The 19133-nt window shown below is 36.4% G+C and overlaps 1 protein-coding gene across 1 annotated transcript in view; it reads right to left on the reverse strand.

The window, feature by feature from the left end:
- LOC103809956 (cadherin-18) overlaps positions 1–19133 on the reverse strand; it is a 69690-nt gene that overhangs the window by 11976 nt on the left and 38581 nt on the right. The window contains exons 6-7 of the mRNA XM_009082830.1: positions 10151–10272; positions 1640–1757 (exon numbers count right to left, since the gene is read on the reverse strand). Coding sequence (XP_009081078.1) covers positions 1640–1757; positions 10151–10272 — 240 coding nt within the window. The remainder of the gene's footprint in view (positions 1–1639; positions 1758–10150; positions 10273–19133) is intronic.

The following is a 19133-nucleotide window of genomic DNA, read 5'->3' on the forward strand; positions in this document are numbered from 1 at the left end:
TCCAAACACTGCTTTCTGCTGTTGGTTGTAAAGTCATTGCTCATTGTTCTTGGGGAAGTAAAAAGAAAGCAGCAAGTACTTACTGCTGCATACTTCTACCCAAAGCATGACATCGACACATCACAGATTTATTAAAAAGTTCTCACCCTCTTAGAAATCTGTGTAGGTATAGTACATACAACTTATATAGTAATAAACACATATAATACAGATCCTGATTAAATTATGTTCAAAACCATAACTACATCATGAACAATTTTAAAAGAGCTATTCAGAAGCATGTCTTGATATAAGTATCTTGCACTGACATGAACATGGCCCTAGTCTTCCACATAAGATCACAGTCCAAAATTCAGTGAGTTTAAACTTGTACTCAAATACAAAAATATATAACACTGTACCTCTTTTATTCAGGAACCATCACCTGGCTTTTGCTATAATGTTTCATCACAATCTGAATGGAATTGATATACTAATCTGGCAAAGGGCTGGAGTCTCACTTAAGGAATAATTTTAATATATTAATTAGCCCTTCAAATTATATTATTATTTTTAAATATTGATGTATATTGGATTGATCCCTTTTGGAACTAGAATATGAAATCCATTAATCTAGTCCAAACAAATAGCATGACATAGAGGTTTTCCTCTGTTGAAAGTATAGTTAAACACTGGAACAGATTCTTTGGGAAGATAGTCTCCTTCCCTGAGATATTTCACAAGCAGATAAAAATATCTGTAAATATTTCTGTATCACTGTATGTACCATATGCACCAACAATGGAGTTAATGCTTCTCAGTCATTACAGATGACTAGTGATTTGTAAGATCTCAGAAGATATTCCACAGCACTACTGCAAAAATGTAACTGTAAAATAAAGCCAAGCCTCCACAGTTCCATACAGCCATACAAACAAAACTACACAATAAACACATACACAAAAGCTCAAGAGGAAAACTCAGACAAATATTTAAAGTTTACTCTTATTTTCATCAGGTTGCAAACTGGAGACCATGAGGCAATACTAAACCAAGAGTAAAGCTGAGTTGAGTCTGGGTTTTGGAAAGTTTAGATGGTTCTTTGACTCAAGAAATGTTCAGAAATACTTGGCTGGGTGACTCTGAAGGCTGTTTTCCTTCTGGGCCTATCTGCTATGAATTTCTGATTGCAATTTTCAGGCACACTTTGCTAGGAAGGGCATGAAGTGATAGAGTATCACTCAGGAAGCATGAAGGACCTGCTTTTGGTATCATATCTGTAAAAGTAAGCATTCATTCAAATTTTTAAGCCCCTTAAATTTTTATTTTGTCTTTAAGCAATAGTTGGCAATAACCAAGTCAGCACTATTCACCTAGAAACAGGCCATATTACCAACATATTTTTCATTAATACACTTAAAAATATTCCAGAATGTATGAAGCATAAATGATAAAATAAAATGGAATATAAAAATAAAATACAATATCTGATTATTCATAGTTTACAATATGTTGTATACACATGTCCAGACAGTTCAGTGATGACACATTACAGTTTTTCCTTTCTGTCAAGAAATACATGGAAATGATTCTGTTCAATTGAGACATCCCAGACAAAACAGAGACCCATTTCTTTGAGATTTTTATGTGTTTGATTTACCTTCATTGTTCCTTAGAGTAAAGTTGGGATTCAAAGAAAGCCCTTCATCAAGGGAAAAATGGAATCTTGCCCCATTTGCTGAGTTATCTTTGTCAGTTGCAGTGATAGTCTGAATTACCTGCAATAAAAATTAACAGTGAAAGTGTTGAAATTTGAACTTGACCCAAATAGCACCTGACCTCAGCAGGATGCTCAAGCTTACCTTATTTTAATTTTCTACTTGACTGCTGCTAAATTCAACAGATGAAAAGACTGGGCCATTAGCTTGATTTCACCAGCATGAAATATTTTAGGAACCACACTTCAGAGCAAGATAAAAACATCTAAAGGATCTATACTTCCTGATGCTTTGATATGGCCAGGATCTTGTACAGACATAAACTACATTGCATACTGGTGACATTCTCAATTACAGTTTCAGCTAAATATCTGTTTTTATGGAGCCAAAAGACAAGCTGAACCAGAATGGCCTATGTGAGACATCATCTGCTTGCCTCCCTAATAATTAGACGCACTTCAATATTGGTTAGGAAAAACGATTAACTAAAATGGCAGGTATATAACACCAGCTTTATGCTTAAAATTCCTGTTAAGAATCAGTTTTAAATTGCTAGAGAACAGAACAGGAGGGATAGCAGCCAATCCTTGTTTTAATTTGGTTTGCCCAAAAAGGAACTGAACTGGACGCAGCAACCATGTACGAGAGAGGTATTTTTGAAAAGTTAGGACCTTTGCCTTCGAAAGCCCTGGTGGTTTTTAAAATTTACTTTCTACTAAAATTGATCTAAGTTTTTGGAACGTGGAACCAAACAGTATTTCTACCTTTACTTTCATTTTCATGCTAGGTCTTGAAAGTCAAGTGCTAAAGTGGAATCCAATAAAAGTTGTTCTCGTGATACAGGCAGTGATGCCCACACAGACTGCTGCACAGAGCTGATGGATATCCTGAGGGAAATGTGAAAGGGGGAGGGAAAATGCTCTTTTCATGAGAATTTCTCTGTTCAGTGTTCAGCTGTAGTCTGCCTGGACTGAACTTTAAGTATAAAAAGTGCAGGTTCAAGTGGTTTGGCCTGTTGTAGTGGTTTAACCCCAGCCAGCAGCCAAGAACCATGCAGCTGCTCACACTCCCTCCTCCCCCCTCTTCCCCCCCAACCCAGAGGAATGGGGAGGAGAACAAATAAAGTAAAATATGTAGGTTGAGATAAGAACAGTTTAATAATAATAAAGAGTAGAACGAGCTAAAATGCTAATGAATAATAAAAAGAACAAAATCAGTGATGCACAACCCAATTGCTCACCACCCGTGGAGCAGCGCAACCCCGAACCTCCCCCCGGATCAGCCCTTCCTGCTTGTAAACCCGGGCATGACGTGCCATGGTGGGGAATATCCCTTTGGCTAGTTCAGGTCACCCTGTCCCAGCTATGCTCCCTCCCAGTTTCCTGTGTATCTTCTCACTGGCAGAGCATAAGACACAAGAAAGAAAATGTCCTTGATTTAGTATAAACACAACTTAGCAAAAACCAAAACATCAGTGTATTATCAACAGTATTATCACTCTGAATCCAAACACTGCACTACACTAGCTACTGAGAAAATTAACTGCATCCCGGCTAAAACCAGCACATCTGTTTTAAAACTGAAAGACAGCATACTGTTCCCTGCCTCCATTTAGATAAAAGAAGCAAACAAAATACATTTTAAAGCCATGGACTGGTTTGGGCTATCGTAGCATCAATTTTCTTTACAGTAGCTGGTATGGGGCTGTGGATTTGATTTGTGCTGGAAACAGTGTTAATAATACAGAGATATTTTTGACATTGCTGAGCAGTGCTTGCACAGCATCAAGGTCTTTTCTGCTTCTTGTACTGTCCCCTGGCAAGGGGGATGGGAGGGAAGAAGAAGTTATGAGGGGACACAGCCAAGACAGCTGACTCCAACTGATCCAAGGGATATTCCATACCATCGAAGAGGTCTAGTAACGACAGTAGGGTTGGATTCAGTGATCTCTGAGATCTCTTCCAACCCAGTTGATTCTATCATATGGTGTCATGCTCAATACATAAAGCTGAGGGAAGAAGAAGGAAAGGGGACATGTGTCATGCTCAATACATAAAACTGAGGGAAGAAGAAGGAAAGGGGACATGTTCAGAGTGACAGCATTTGTCTCCTCAAGTCACCATTGTTACATGATGGAGCCCTGCTTTCCTGGAGATGTCTGAACACCTCCTGTTCATGGGAAGCAGTAAGTGAATTCCTTTCTTTGCTTTGCTTGCGAGTGCACCTTTTGCTTTTCCTATTAAACTGTCCCTATCTCAACCCATGAGCTCTCTTACTTTTACTCTCCTGATTCTCTCCCCCATCCCACTGGTAAGGAGCGAGCAGCTGCATGAGGCTGAGTTGCTGGCTGGGGTTAAACCATGACCAATCAATATAGCATAATGCTGATTCCATTTACTATATATGATATGGTATATTGTATTGCCTATATATACCTGAATCAATTAACAATACTGATGATGGTTGCCAAGAATATTTTAAAAGTTGGTCATAACACTTTTTTGCTGAAGTGTAGCAGAGTAACATTAATCTGAAACAATCTGAAACATCTATAATCGTGCAGTTTAACAAAGACATGGCAATATTGGTTTAAAAGTTTGGAATATGCTAATTGTTCACTACTGAATTTTGCAAAGGTGGTATAACTGCTAGTGAAACAACTACCATGTGAAAACATAAATATATGATTTTCTTAGCTAGATATATTTAGTTGATAGTGTTGAAATGGTCTGAGGCAAAGTAAGATTACAAAACAGTGATGGAAGAATATGTTCAAAAGAATCAATTGATGTTATTATTAAAATACTAAAAATACTGTTAAACACCATATACAGCTGTAAAATCTTCAGATAAGGACACAATAAAAACATATTAATTCATTAAATATTATTTATATTACCTCAGTACTGTTTCTCAGTGAAATACAAGCATATTCTGTGTCAAACATTCTGAATGTGATGCCAGGTAAGATGGGATTGCAGGAGTGGGCCCTGTGGTGGTGGGGCAATGTGTTCTGAGTCGATCTCCTGCTTTACCTGGAGACTCCTGCTCAGCTTCCCCCCCTCCTCCTGACTCATTTTTCCCTGAAGCAGGGCTCCAAGCGTTGCTGTGCACACATGAATGGAATAGAGTGAAAAATCTATTTGACATAAGAGGTGTGCACCATGTCAACAAAAAAAAAAAAAAGGGAAGTGGATCAGGACCCTTGCATATGCTTTTTACACTTTTTCTCCTCTCACTTTGCGGACTGTGGGGTGACTCTTTTGACTTGCAATTGCAGGCTCTGGACTATGCACATGGCAGACCAATTCAGGATCTATGGACTCGGTGATATCCTTTCTCCTGTTCCTTTACTCTGCCTGAGCAAAGCAGGGTTATCATACTTTGCCCTGTCCTTTAGACTAAGGTCTCTTGTGGTAGCGGGGAGACCGTGAAAAGTGGTGTTGTGGCTTATAAGCAGGACCTTTGAATATAGGTGTGTTGTGGTTTGTTAGCCAGCACCTTTGGTTGTGTGTTGTGGCTTGTGAGTCTGCATCTTTAAAAGGTCTGTGGTGGGAATTGAGAAGTTATTGAACTGTACCATGCACCACTAAGAGCTTGTTATCTTCCACTCTCGTGGAAGACAATTGTATAAATTTAAGTATTTGCTTACTAACACCTTTTGAGCCTAATTGTTTGGCTGGTTGACAAAGTTAAAACCTAAAGTTCCCTGACACGTGATCCGGTGTCTTTGTTCAGCCTGGTGAAAATTGATAAAGAATATCATGCCCCATACAGGTGGGTCGTGATAGACATCCACTTTCAGTTTTTATTTGACAGCCTAGTAGATAAATTTTCATCTTGTTGCCCTTTGTAGATAAAACATTCAGTGACATTTTACAGAATCTTACTTCAAGAACACACCATTTCACAACAAAAATACCTTTGATCAAGGCCTCAGTGCCACAAGATTAGTATAAAAATTATTTGTTTTTTAAAACTATAACCCAAAAATACGTGGTCTATACTCCCTGATTTCACATATGGAAATTCAAGTGTTCCCTGAATTCACCAATATGTGTAAAAAGTACAGCACCAGATGGTATAGAATACATGCTTTTCCATGTAGAAAATAAAGATTGTATGTCTAATAAGACAGGTCAAAATATCTTTAGAGAACTGTTTTTAAATAGAAAGTTCACACTCTTTTAGAAAAGATTTCTAAGACATTCATTCAGAGGTGAGAAACAAACGTATATGTCCTCTTGACATCCAAATGTACTGTGAACCTTTTCTAATTAATTGGCCAAATACTTAATAGCCTATTGGCAGACATGAACATGTACCTTACCAAAGCTGATTAAAATAAAAATGCAGACACATAATATCAGCTGCAGTAAAGTTCAGTTGACAGCACTGATAAGATGAAATTAAAGGGTTGTGCTATTTTCATTAAAGGCAAGACTTGGCGAGAAAAGAGAATTTCAAGAACTGAGGAGCACTAATTGAGGAGGATAGAGAGCAGGTGCTAAATTCTACTCAGATCCGTTTTAGAACTGAATCAATAAACAAGCAAATATACCCACAACAAACACATAGCAGAGGCATTCCTTGCCAGTTAACATTGATTTCCCTTGTGGATGATTGCAAAATGTCATTTTTCTACATTGGCTAAATTTCACAATTCACACCAGTATATGTCTAGAAGTCAGAATTCTCCAAGACTGAATGCCATCTAAGATCATATCACAGCTGCTTTATCTACTTTAATATATAATATCTACCATCTACCAGGCTTCATCTGGAATCTATTGTAGATGCTTGGACTGTCCTCTCAACCATGTGATTACTATGGGTGCAAAGCTGCTACTTCAGCATGCAAATTGTCATCTTCTCATATGCATTTTTTTTTGACACACCTTAGGGGTGGTCATTGAAGGTTAATCCTTAAGCATTAAGGACTTAAGGAATTTTTGTTTTGTTTTGTTTTTTAGTTAAGTGGAGGGAAAAAGAAGAAGGAGACAGAGGCTCTGCAATTAGATGATACTGTGATTTTTCTCCATAGAAACCTCTTTTGATAACAAGCAAGCAAACACCAAAGGTCTTCCAATGACAATCTACTGGTTAGTTTATCTTGCACATAATAATTTCAAAATAGATGTGCTGAGGGAAGAAATATGGACTCTTACAGGACAGTGCAGAACTGGAACCCAACCTGAAAGCACCAGTCACGTAGAAGTGCCAGTGGAACAGAAGTTGTTCTTTAGTGATAAATCTTATGAAGCACTCTCACAAGACGATGGATAACTCAGACTAATACTGCCTTTTCAGTGATTCAAAATCACCCATCTGGGTACACCTTTTTGCATGTGGAACACTTGTCTTGATCTGTAATCCTTGTTTGTGTCTCCTTAGGCTAGATGTTCAAATCTCTGAGCAAGAGCCATGTACTTTGGTGTTTCGGTTCGATTTTTGTACAGTGCAATAGTGTCACAGTTTTCTGAAACCTTGTTGTGCAATGCAAATAAAAATTAGCACGTCATGTACATAATGGAGACTTGTTAGTTTGAGAGTACAGCAGCAAGCTGGTCCAGTCTTTTGAAACTACTGCTTGTAGAGTCCCTTATGGTAGCATTAATCTTAGGTGATAAACTGCAATGCTATAGAGGTCAGGAGTCATTCACACTTGCAACAGTAACTCAGGGAAAAATACAACACTGACCCAAATAGGGAGCAAATGCTATTGCATCCCTTAAAGGTCTGTCCCATAAATTACCTCTTGTAAAACTACTATTGGAAAGTTAAAAGTCTGTGATGAAACATTAGCTAATTACCAACGCCACCCCTGGCAAACAGCGTTTCTGAGCTAGAATCACTGCATGCATTAGCTTAGTGTTGCTTATAATACCTTAACATTTATTGCTAAATTATGTAATTTTAAAAATATCAGAATAAGTTCAAAGCAATTGCAATCAATGCTTAAGAGATTTAATGGTTTGTTTTCAGCATTTTTATTTTTTTTTACAATAAGACTTATTAGGTTTATAGAAAGACTTATTTATACTTTCCAGGATTTTGAGTGAGGTGCCTCAATAAGAGCACCAAAGAAAACTATGAAGTCATTAAATAACAGGAAAGGTTCTTGCACACGATTGCTCAAAAGACATGAAATAGGGGCTCTTCTGTAAATTGTCTATTCCACAAGGAAAGAAAGTCCTATTTATGCTGGGCCACTTCTTGGTCAGTGTAATAATAAACATCTTATAAAGAATAGGATTATCAGCCACTAAATCTACTTATGATACTGAGTTGTTCAAGGAAGGAAAGAGGAAGGGTTGATCCTACAGACCTTCCAATTCTCAGCAGTCAGGCAATACAAATGAAATTCATTATACAAATCTTAACTTCACATTCATGATCACTGTTAAGGAAACTTCCCTGTCTGACCATCCAGGAGCCACTCTGGCTGTTACTGAGCCTATCTGAGCTGGGACCGAAGCCCCTTCACAGCTACACACACCACACTCACACAGGTTTCTTTACTGGCTCGACTGTAGGTTTCCCATAGCAGAGTGTCAGACGTTCAGATCATTAAAATAATTTAATCACGATGCCATAACTAAATAACAAAAGAACAGTCTGAGCTGGGTACCTCCAAGGAGAAACCCCGAAGAAACCTCTTAGCTTTTATGCCCTCACAGTCTAAGAGTGGAAAAGTCTGGGGGTTGTCTGGTCACCTCGCTGGGCCACATGTCTCTGTGCCCTTTGTTATGCAAAGGGTCAGCAGTTCATGGCTTCTTGCCTCAGGCTTGTGCTCCTGCCCCACAGAGCTCAACCTGCAGCTCACACTGCAGCTACACACCAAGCTACCTGCCCCGAAAGTACTCCTTAATAATGATGATCTCTGAACTGACTATTACTTCTAGTGATATTGGTGTTATAGCAGGCAGGTTTTTGCATTCAGTGCTTACTAGTGGTTAAAAAGCAAAGCCACTGTTAGAAATTGCTAGGAAATGAGCAAAGCAGAGATCATCATATACTATGAAGCATAAACTATTACAAGAACTATAAACCACTGCATACCTGCATCTTGAATCTTGATTCCCCATCTCAAGGTGAATAGAGAGGAATTGGAGAAAGTTTAGAGGAGGAAAAGATGAATGATCAGAAGTCTAAAAAGGGCTTTATCACAACTTGTCCCAGTTAAGTAGGACTCTTCAGTCTGGACAAGAGATGGCTGAGGGGCAATGCGCTAAAGATTTATGCGTGACACAGCGATAATATATAAGGATCAACTGCACTCTCTCTCTCTCCCTCCCAACACAAAGACTGGTAAATATCGATTGAAGACAGCATGGGAAGATTAAAAAAAAAAAAAAGTGTAGGTCTTATTGAAGCACGTAATTAAACTGAAATTCCTTGCTGCATGAGGTAGCAGATATCAAAAGTTTATGTTTGTTGTAGGAAAAGCTAGACAGATTGATGAGAGATGTTTATTAAGGGATTATGAAAAACACAGAAACAGCATTTGGATCAGGAAATGATCTGCAAATCATCTAAGACCAGGGTAGCACTTGGGGTAAATGTCATACAGCCTGCCATGTTTAGGTGTCAACTTTTGGCCACTGTTAGAATCAAGATGACTTTGACCAGGCGGATGAAGTATGGCATTTTTATATTCTCAACTTTAAAACCAGAAATATATCCCTATGCATTTATGCATTTATGTATGTCACTTTTAAGAATTTGATGAAAAAAACATATTACTAGTGTATATTACTATTAATATATTCTTCAGGAAAGATATGAACTCATAATTGAAACATACAACCCATTCAATAATGCAATAATGCAAAACTAGCATAGCGTGGTGGGTAAAAACAAAGGCATTTGGTAAAATTGTCAAACCCTGGATTGCAATGAAGTGCATTAGTCACAGGAGCAGTGGCTGGAATGTGATTCAACTATTCAAACTTGGTTCTGACCCTTCCCATGCCCAAGGTTGTGAAAAACCCAAACAATGACTTTTCCTTAACAACCCTGCACAGAAAAGGGCAATCAACATGAAAAAAGTGAGGATGGCAGCCACGTTCATCAGCCATTTCAGTGAGCTGTATTTGAAACATTCTTACAATGTGACACTTAGATCAGAGATGTTAAATCTGCTTCATCCACTTTGTTCAGGATAGTGGCCTGTCAAATTCTGTCACTTATCTGACAAGATTAAAGTTTTACTTGCCTTCACATAAAATAGTTTGGGAATTTATTTTTTTTTGCAGCAACAAGAAAGATATATTGAATAAATTCCCAAATTTTCTCCCTTCAGCCCAATACAGTTAGAAATTTGAATCAAATGTGAAATGTGAAAATTAAATCAAAAAGAATTATATGTGTCCCCTGAATCAAACTTCTTACATATGTGGCAATAACAAAGTAATTCTTCTTTATCATTTGGAGTTAACTGTAGGAGTTACCTGACCAGGTTTTGCATTTTCACAGACGACTACATCATAATCTCTGGCAAGCTCTGGAGGATTGTCATTGACATCCAGGATTCTAACACCAACTGGAACATGGCTCACCAGCCCAGGATTGTCTGTAAAACACACAAAGGGGTATTAAGCCTTTTGAAATACTCAATATTTAATGACATCCTCAATTTAAAAGTGGGTTATTAACACAATAACTAGATGAGAACTAGATACACCTGCAAAAACTTAGGTAGCAACATACTAAAAGACATTTGCTGTGCTTCATTAACTGTTTGGAAAAAATAGTAATTAAAAAAGGGGGAAGTATTATATGGGTCTTAAGTCACTTAAATGCAAGTTACTCTGGAAATGAAGTAGCAGAAAGCTGTTGGACTTATCAAACACTGTGACACAATATGCTAAGAAACGATCAATTGCTTTGATGTGAAAATGTCATCACAGTATCAAATTACACCTAATACAAAAAATACTAAAGTATTTTTTTTGCAACACTTCCTTAAAGAGTTAAGAAAATAAAAAAAAAAATGAATGCATAGGTACAGATGAGCCTTTTCCAAGCCTGAGTCCAGGTTTTTCACAAGTTATTATGCTATTTCATAAAGTAGTTATGTGAGTTTAGCTTTAGCAGGAAAAAAGCCATGTTTAGTAAGAATGTCTTAGGCTATGATATGTACTTTCATGAGAGCTCATCCTTAGATTTAACCCTCAAAACAGCACAATAAATAGAATCCTGTCAATGAGAATACACTTTCCATGATAAAATGGGGAAAAAGCCACAATTCCTTTCAGTTCCTAATTCCCTTGTTCTTACTTGTAAGTACTAAGGTAATTTTACTTTGTTGAAAGAATTATGTATTTAAACTTTTTATAATTAACTAATATACACCTTCTGGAGTCCATATAAATATCAATCAATGAGACGACAAGCTTCATTTTACTTTCACCAATGAAATGAGACTATCAGTAGAACACAGCAAAGTCAATCTTTCACATGCAATAAAACAGAAGAATGGGGTATTATTACAGTTGGCATTTTAAAAGTTCCTGGTCACAAGAAGAAATGAAAAAAATAAAGAAACATTAGTAGTCTAAGCCTTGGTTATTCACCTTGGCGCTTTTGATTGAGATTAATCCACACCATGTATCTGTCAAAGAGGGTCATTTGTAAAACGCTTTGTATTTGTCACACCTTTAATGATCTCTGCTCAGAATTCTGGAAAACATTGATTAGACACATACTTGGCTTCAAAGCCACCAGTGATGTACGCTCGCAATGAAAGAATAATTGAGAAAGTTGAAGTTTCTTTTGATAAATGGAGAGATCTATCCTTCTTTGTTTTCACATGTGATGCCAGTCAAAGGATCTAGGGCTCAGAAGCTATCTTTTTCACATTCTCTTCTTAACTAATATGTCTATGTTCACCTGAAGATTTACATTCATTTTTGGAACTTAGTTGATTATCCCCATAAAATGGGAACAGAAAGGAAATAAAAAAAAGTCAACAAAAACCTCTATTTCCACTTAACATTAGCATTAGAAGTTAGAAGAACACACTCAGAAGACATTTATAGACTGGAAAATTCCACTTTCTTGCTGAAATTTACCTTGACTGTTTTTATTTTCAGCTTTACCCTGAACCATATAAGAGGAAGAATGACACTTGGTTGTTCACTAAGTATTTGTGAGAAGGGAACCATTTAGCTACCTTTGTTCTTATTACTGGAGGAAGCAATCCAATATTTCTCACTGCTCACTTAAATATAGCTTACAACTCATTTCAGTAACATGCTCTACCAATGTCATCAGACAATGCAAAAACAGAAATCCAGTAATTACAATTACAGAACATGTTATCTATGTCCCAAACAAACTTTGTTTTTGAGGCTTTGTTGGGAGATTCTTGTGTGGAATTTGTGAGGTACGTGAACTACAAAGTAGTATAAATTAAAGGAAGGACACAATGAAGATAAAGAAAATGCACATAAAAGCACAGGAAAGATATGGAAGGCAGAGATCACAGTAAAGGGTTAAGTATGAATAAATCCATCTTGGAGTGGATTTAATGCAGAATAGTGGATATAATGAAGAATTTGAAGATTTTAATACTAGAGAAAACCTGAAGGCGTTTTAGCCAGAAGGCAAAAAAAAGTTGTGATTATCAGATAATCAAAGGATCACTGAAAAATCTTAGTTGAAAGGGACTTCTAGAGGTCACTGGTCCAGTCTTCATCTTCAAAGGTATAGGGGGACATAATACATCTAAGAGGAAGAGAGCAAAAGACAAGTAAAGTACCGGGCAGAGGGTACCAGAGACAGAGGACTGATCTGCAGGTCTGTCATATTTGGAATAGTTACTGGGGACAGAAAAATCAAAATTTTTAGTCCAGTGTGTGGCAAAAAAAAAAGGTAAATATATTTGTTTCAGTACAGTGCAGCAGACCTCTTTCCTACCTTGAATATGTCCTCCTGCATGCCTGTCAGTACTACACAGAGCCGTCTTACTCTAGTCAGATTAGCATTATTTTCACAGAGAGATTTTATGGAGTTTCCAAAATTTTACCTTTATTTCTTCTGCAGCTGCTTTGAGGTACAAAGAATCTACATAAACCTCACCAATTCAAATTAATTCTTATGCACAAGGTATTACTAGCATCTCTCTGGAAGCAGTTACCTCATGGGATCACTGACATTTGAAGGTAAATTTCCATACTGACAGCCTAGTCACTACAAAATGCTAATAAGGACAGTATTAACACCACTTTCCAAAACAGTCTTGAAGACTGTGGATACTACATATACATATTTGCATGCAAGACAACAGAACAGCCTATAATGAGGAAAGAGAATGAGAATTAATTGCAGCTTTTTACATCCAAGATACTTTCTCTTTCTTTGCATCTATTTTTTTTTTAGGTTTGATTTGGGGATTTTATTATAGAATCAATATAAACTCCAATCTTTTTCAAGAATACAACTCACCTGTGATCTCCAAACCATGCTAATAACTGGCTCTTTTAATAGTAAATTTTTGTTAATTAGACAAATATCTTGCAGCAGTTTGGCAGATTTCCAGTTTTAAGATAATCAGTGCTGACATAAATTTCTGGCCTGTGCGTAATAAAACATTCTGTGTCCTATTAGCATTATGCCTCAAGAGTAGATTTTTCGAAGTGAATGCTCACTGTTTTAAGGAGTAACTGAAGCAGAAATATTGCTCTGATTCACCTATGCTAGGGACTTGCTTTCTCATGCTTGAGACTTTACCCAGAATAAATAGTTCTTTTGCAGGAACACTAAATAACTGTAAAGTGAATAAATCTTATTATCAGATCCTCCACTTGCAAGTCCACTATAGATTTATAGAAGACCCTATCAACAGCCAGTCTGAAGCCTTGAACCTTCTCTTCCATTAGTTTCTGTAGCCAACCTTTAAAACCTCTATTTAAGAAGAAATCTTTTAAATGCAGCTACTGCTGTCTGAGGCTACCTTTCCATATTAACAAGATTCCCATGGGATTTAGGAAAATAAATTCTATCAGAATAACTTCAGAATAGAAGTCCTGACATCTACAGTCTCATTGTTTTGTTTATTTGCTTTTTGCTTGTTTTGTTTTCCTGTGTTCTTTTGTTGGGGTTTGGGTTTGTTTATTTTTTTTTAAATTGGACTGGTAGAGTTAAATAGTTCATAACTGTTTAACACTACTATATTAACCTCATTGTGACATCTTTTTAAGACCTTATGAAGCACACCATTACTTAGGAAATTCAATTATCCATACCATTACTTTTTAAAGAGAAGTAGAAGGCATTCATCACACTTCTCTAATAAAGATTAGTTTTTACAGATTCTAAGAATAAATACAGATCTAGGAAGACAAAATATGCTACTGAAACAGAGCTAAAATGATGAAAGAATGTCTAATATTCAGAAAATACTGGTTTTAATTTAGGATGGTGTGTATGTGATAAACTAAATTTCCTGGAAAGGAGAAAATTATACAGAATCTGGTAATAAGTGTCATGTTCAAGGCTTCTTTTATAAGGTAGTAGGTACCTTTAAATATTGCTACCTGAAGTTGGATAGATAAGGTTCTATTTTGTCTTTTAGCAAAATTTAACTTTTCACTGATAAACACAAACCTGAAGGCACTGATCAGTTTTTTTTGATCATGCTAACAGTCATAGCATCAGCAATTACAAGAGCAATAGTAGGAATCATAGCACTGCAGCAGACTGAAAACTTCATGACCAATAGAGTCTTAAAACTCAGACCTTGTAGTTTTTAAAATCTACTTTAATCTTTTCCACATACAGGAAAATACTTTTGTGGCAGATTCTGTTTCTTGGAAAAATATAATATGTTAATGTAACGAATACCAAAACTCTTTCTGAAACTGACTAGCAGGCAGAATGCAAATGAGATACAAGATGTAAAATCAATGTGATTTTGCTTCTTGGTGAAGACAGGGGTTATGAAAACTATTTTATGTCTGTTTCTGTAATGCACATGATGGTCATAAATGTAGTAAAACAATACATAAGACAATATTTCCCTGTAACGGTTTAAAAAATTGAGTGAATTTCATTATTTACATCTTCTGTATTGTAAAAAAAAAAAACCCCACATTAGTGTTGAAGAAAAAAAACTCAGACCAAAATTCACTATGAGGATATTTTATAGTTATTGTAAAAAAAAATCACTTTTAAGAAAAACTATGACACAAACCTAGCAACAAACTCGCTGGTATTAATCATTCTGTACTCCACCAGATATAGAGCGTTAGGAGATTATAACACTGTAACAGCATTTTGTTCTGATTTAGATTGCTTTCTTAGGGATGTTGAAGAGGGACCATTTTCTAAAATTTAGTAATTTAACACAAGGAATCAAAGTTTTTCTTGATTATGTGGAAAAATTTGAAATGAGAAAATAAATTGACATAAATTCTTGCTTTTTTCCTAATCCTTTCAATGCTGTATGCCAGGAACCTATTACTCCATAGACTTATTTCCTTCAGGCAATGCATATGTTGTTTTCACGTGTTTCAAAATAAACAGAAATTGTGTATTTTTGTCTTTTGATTTTACTTTTTGAAAAGTAAATCAGTGTGCCTTTTAATAACTTAAATAGGAATACTATGCATACTTTACATCTCCACTCTAGCTTCACTTCTCCATATGACACTCTCATGTAGTGCTATCAGCAGTAATATATTTTAATATCTTACTAAAATCTTAGGAAAGTCTTTTCTGTTACAATGCAACCATAAAATGTGAAAAAAACCTGCCAAATTCTTCTCATAACTAGATGTTCACTGATGGCAACATGAGCTGGCAATATCCCTGTGATCCTAAAGAAAGCATATAACTGCACCTTACTATAATTATCTAATTTATCTGTTTGTTTGATGTAATTATAGGGCTTCTACTATTTAATCAACATCTCAAGGGGTTTTATATTTCACTGCTTCCAATTATTATTTCTCTGTGTATCCTATTTTCCTCCAAATTGTGTATCTATACCTTTCTGCTATTGTCTTTGTTTTTACTGAAACTTACTGATTAAAATACTGCTTATGCTATAATTAGAAAATCCACTTTAAGGTTTTTTATTCTAATTCTTGCAAACTAGCAGTTCTAAACTCTTATTCTTGTGACTTATCCTGCCTTTTCACATATTTTAATTCAGAACAGAGTTCATTGGCACTCTGTAAAAATATATCTGAAAGTTATTTCTTTGAGTAGTTTTTTTGTAATGACTGTATTTTCCTGGTATCCTTTTAATACCACATCATAGGGCACTGCATATTTTGTCAATGAAGTACTACTCTAACTCAACACTTCGGTATATTTTTCCCTGAAGCTAGTATGAGGCAAAGTAAATAGAGAAGATGTACAAACAAGTATATTTGTTTGGTTGGGCTTTTTCCAATAGCTGATTTTGTCAAATACCTTGGAGATTTCTGTTTTGTCTGTAAAGTCAATTGCATAATGATGTCTCTTAAGTATTTTTATTTCCAATCCAGTGCAGTATCAAAGCTCTGTACATACAGTATCTTTTCATGTGGTCATTTTTCACTGTCTCTTGATAGCTTTTCTGCAAGTCTGGGGGATCTGACAGAACCCTGTGATTTCAGTTCTCCTGTTCTCTACAGACTCTCCACAGCTTTATGAATTAGGAACCCTTTAACAATCTTTCAAAAACAAGTTTGTACACTCATTGTGTTCAAGTTGGTCCTTTAGGTAAACAGTGGGAAATTATCTGCTGTTCCATTCTCAGCCATTGCAGAGCATTTTGGAGACACTCAGGAACACTGCAAACCCATCCCAAAACTATCAAAGATCTAGTAAACCCAGAAATCCGTTTTACACACTGGTATGCTCACCAGCTGTGTAAGACAAATATGTGATAAATTCCAATAGAAAGTACCTTTAAAATCTTTGAGATATAAGCACTTCTCTTGCTTTCAAAAATAGTGTTTCTAATTAGAAACAGTAATTATTCATCTAAATATCCAGTAGTTTATGAATTGCAGTAATCTTTTCATGCTAACATCATCTGAAAAACATATGTAGAAGCTGTTTTGCTCCATGACTAATGAGCAAATATTGAACACAGCCAGTTCTGTTGTCTTAAATAACATCTAAAAGGAATTTCTGATACAGTATTCCTTGCTATATTTCTAAGCAAAAATTTCTAGTGAAGGTTATAATCCTTACTTTGATTCTCAAATCATGACATTCTCTGATTCCTTCTATCATCAGTGTTTATTTCTCCCTGCAGTTTTTATTCCTTCTTATGGAGCTTCAAGGATACTATTATTTGTCTTACTTGCAGCACTTCTTCAAAAAACTTTGAAGCACATGCTTATTTTTCTAATTGAAATTGGATTTGGAACTGGCAAAAGTCTGTCCATTTATATTTACTGACGCCTTTCTCTTGCAGGAATTGTGATTTTGAGGTTTGCTGTTATTGCTGCTTTTGCTTTTGTTATTGGCACTACTGTATGCCAGAGAGAAACCTGAATTGAATCCCCTGCAGTTATTTTTACAATCACCAGTTTTCTTTAAGAATACATCACTGTTTTATTCTCCGCATTCAAAACACAGTTCCCAATATCAAAAAAACACAGAACCATTGAGTTTGGAAGGCACCACCATAGATCAGCAAGTCCAACTCCTCTGCTCAAAGCTGGATCAACGAGTATATGTCACTCTGGGCCATGTCCAGTTGGGACTGAGTATCTCAAAAAATGGTGAATCCACAACATCTGTAGGTGACCTCTCCCATCTTTTGACTAATCTCACAGTAAAACTATTTTTCTTATTTGGTTCAAATGGAATTTTCAGTATTTCAGTATGATCACCTTCCCTCTTGTCATTTCACTAGACACTATGCAGGTGAGCCTTTCCTTATATTAGTCATCTTTATTCATCTTTTTAACTAGTCCTATCAGTTATTTAAACACACTGATAAGCTCCTTCTGAGCCTTCTTATCTCCAGACTCAACAGACCCCCCTCTCCTTGTATGACAGATACTCTAGTCCTTAATGATTTCATGCCCCTTCACTGGACTTAGTCCAGAATGTCCACGTCTTTCTTCTACTGGGGCGTCCAGATTTGGACCTAGCATTCCACATGTGGCCAGTGCTGCCTCAACCTGCCAACAACCCTCTTTCTCAGGCAGTGCCGGATGCTGTTGGCCTTCTCTGCCATAAGGGCACATTGCTAGCTTGTGTTCAGCTTTCATCCATCAGGACCTCCACACCATTCTTTCAAAAACTGCTCTCCTGCCAGTTGGTCCTTCATGTCGACTGGTGAATGGGATTATTCCTCACCAGGTGCTGAACTATGCACTTTCTATTACTAAACTTCATGAGACTTCCTGTTCACCCACTTCTCCAGCCCACCATGGACAACACGATGCTCTGATGTATTAACCTACTCCAGTTTTGTGTCATTTGCTACTGAGGGTACACTCTGTTTCATCAACCAGGGCATTAATGAAGTTAAACAGTACTGTGTCCCATCTTAGCCACTGAGAGTACTAGTGACTGGCTTCCAGCTGCTCTTCTGACTGCAGGTTACAGCCCTTTGAACATGCCATTTCAGAAAATTTTCAATTCACTTCACCCTTTATTTATCTAGCCCATACTTCCTTGTGTCATGTTTTCACAAGAGTCTGTCTCAATCTTCCTTAATTCTTATCATCTAGGGAGGTTATTTTGGAATTTGAATCACTTCCTATCATTATGTGCTATCATTACAAAGAATTCTAATTGACCAGTCCTTAAAATATCTGAGCCTTAACTTCTTCCACTTCCAAAGGGAGAGCCGCTTACTCTGACTGTATTTCATTCCTCTAAATCAATCTTTCATCTGTTATAAAACACTGTGTACTTGCTCTGTATTTTCACATTTTCATTACTCTTGTCAAAGACTTGTTCAAACTCCTTTAATAGAACCATATCTTCTTACCCTTTCAAACAGAGTTTTATGAAGTTTTTAAAAGAATTCTAAGAAGCCAATGAAATGTGAATAATTCTATGTGAAACTGTAGTTTAAAATCCTACCACAACTACTGCTGTTTAAGAACAATGCATGTTACAGCAAAAAAGGATTGCCCCATCCATTCTCATAATAATGAACTCTGGGTTGCTTTAAGAAGAAACAGCATAAACAGAAAAAACATCACTGATTATTACACCAACATTAGTCACATAGAGGAAAGTGGTATAACTTCCACTGATTTCAGAGAACATTTGACCAATGCATAGTGTATATAATATACTGAGATGAAAAGTGAAAGTAAATGTCTAAGGAAAGGTTCAGAAAGAATCAGGCTGAAGCATGAAGATATCATACAATTGAGGGTAGAAATATGATGCTGATTCTAGATTTCATTTACACAAAATAAGCCCATCTATAAATAGCTGCCCAAACTATGATCGGTAGAAACTAAA

This window comes from Acanthisitta chloris, unplaced genomic scaffold (assembly GCF_000695815.1).
Source record: "Acanthisitta chloris isolate BGI_N310 unplaced genomic scaffold, ASM69581v1 scaffold979, whole genome shotgun sequence".
Lineage (NCBI taxonomy): Eukaryota > Metazoa > Chordata > Aves > Passeriformes > Acanthisittidae > Acanthisitta > Acanthisitta chloris.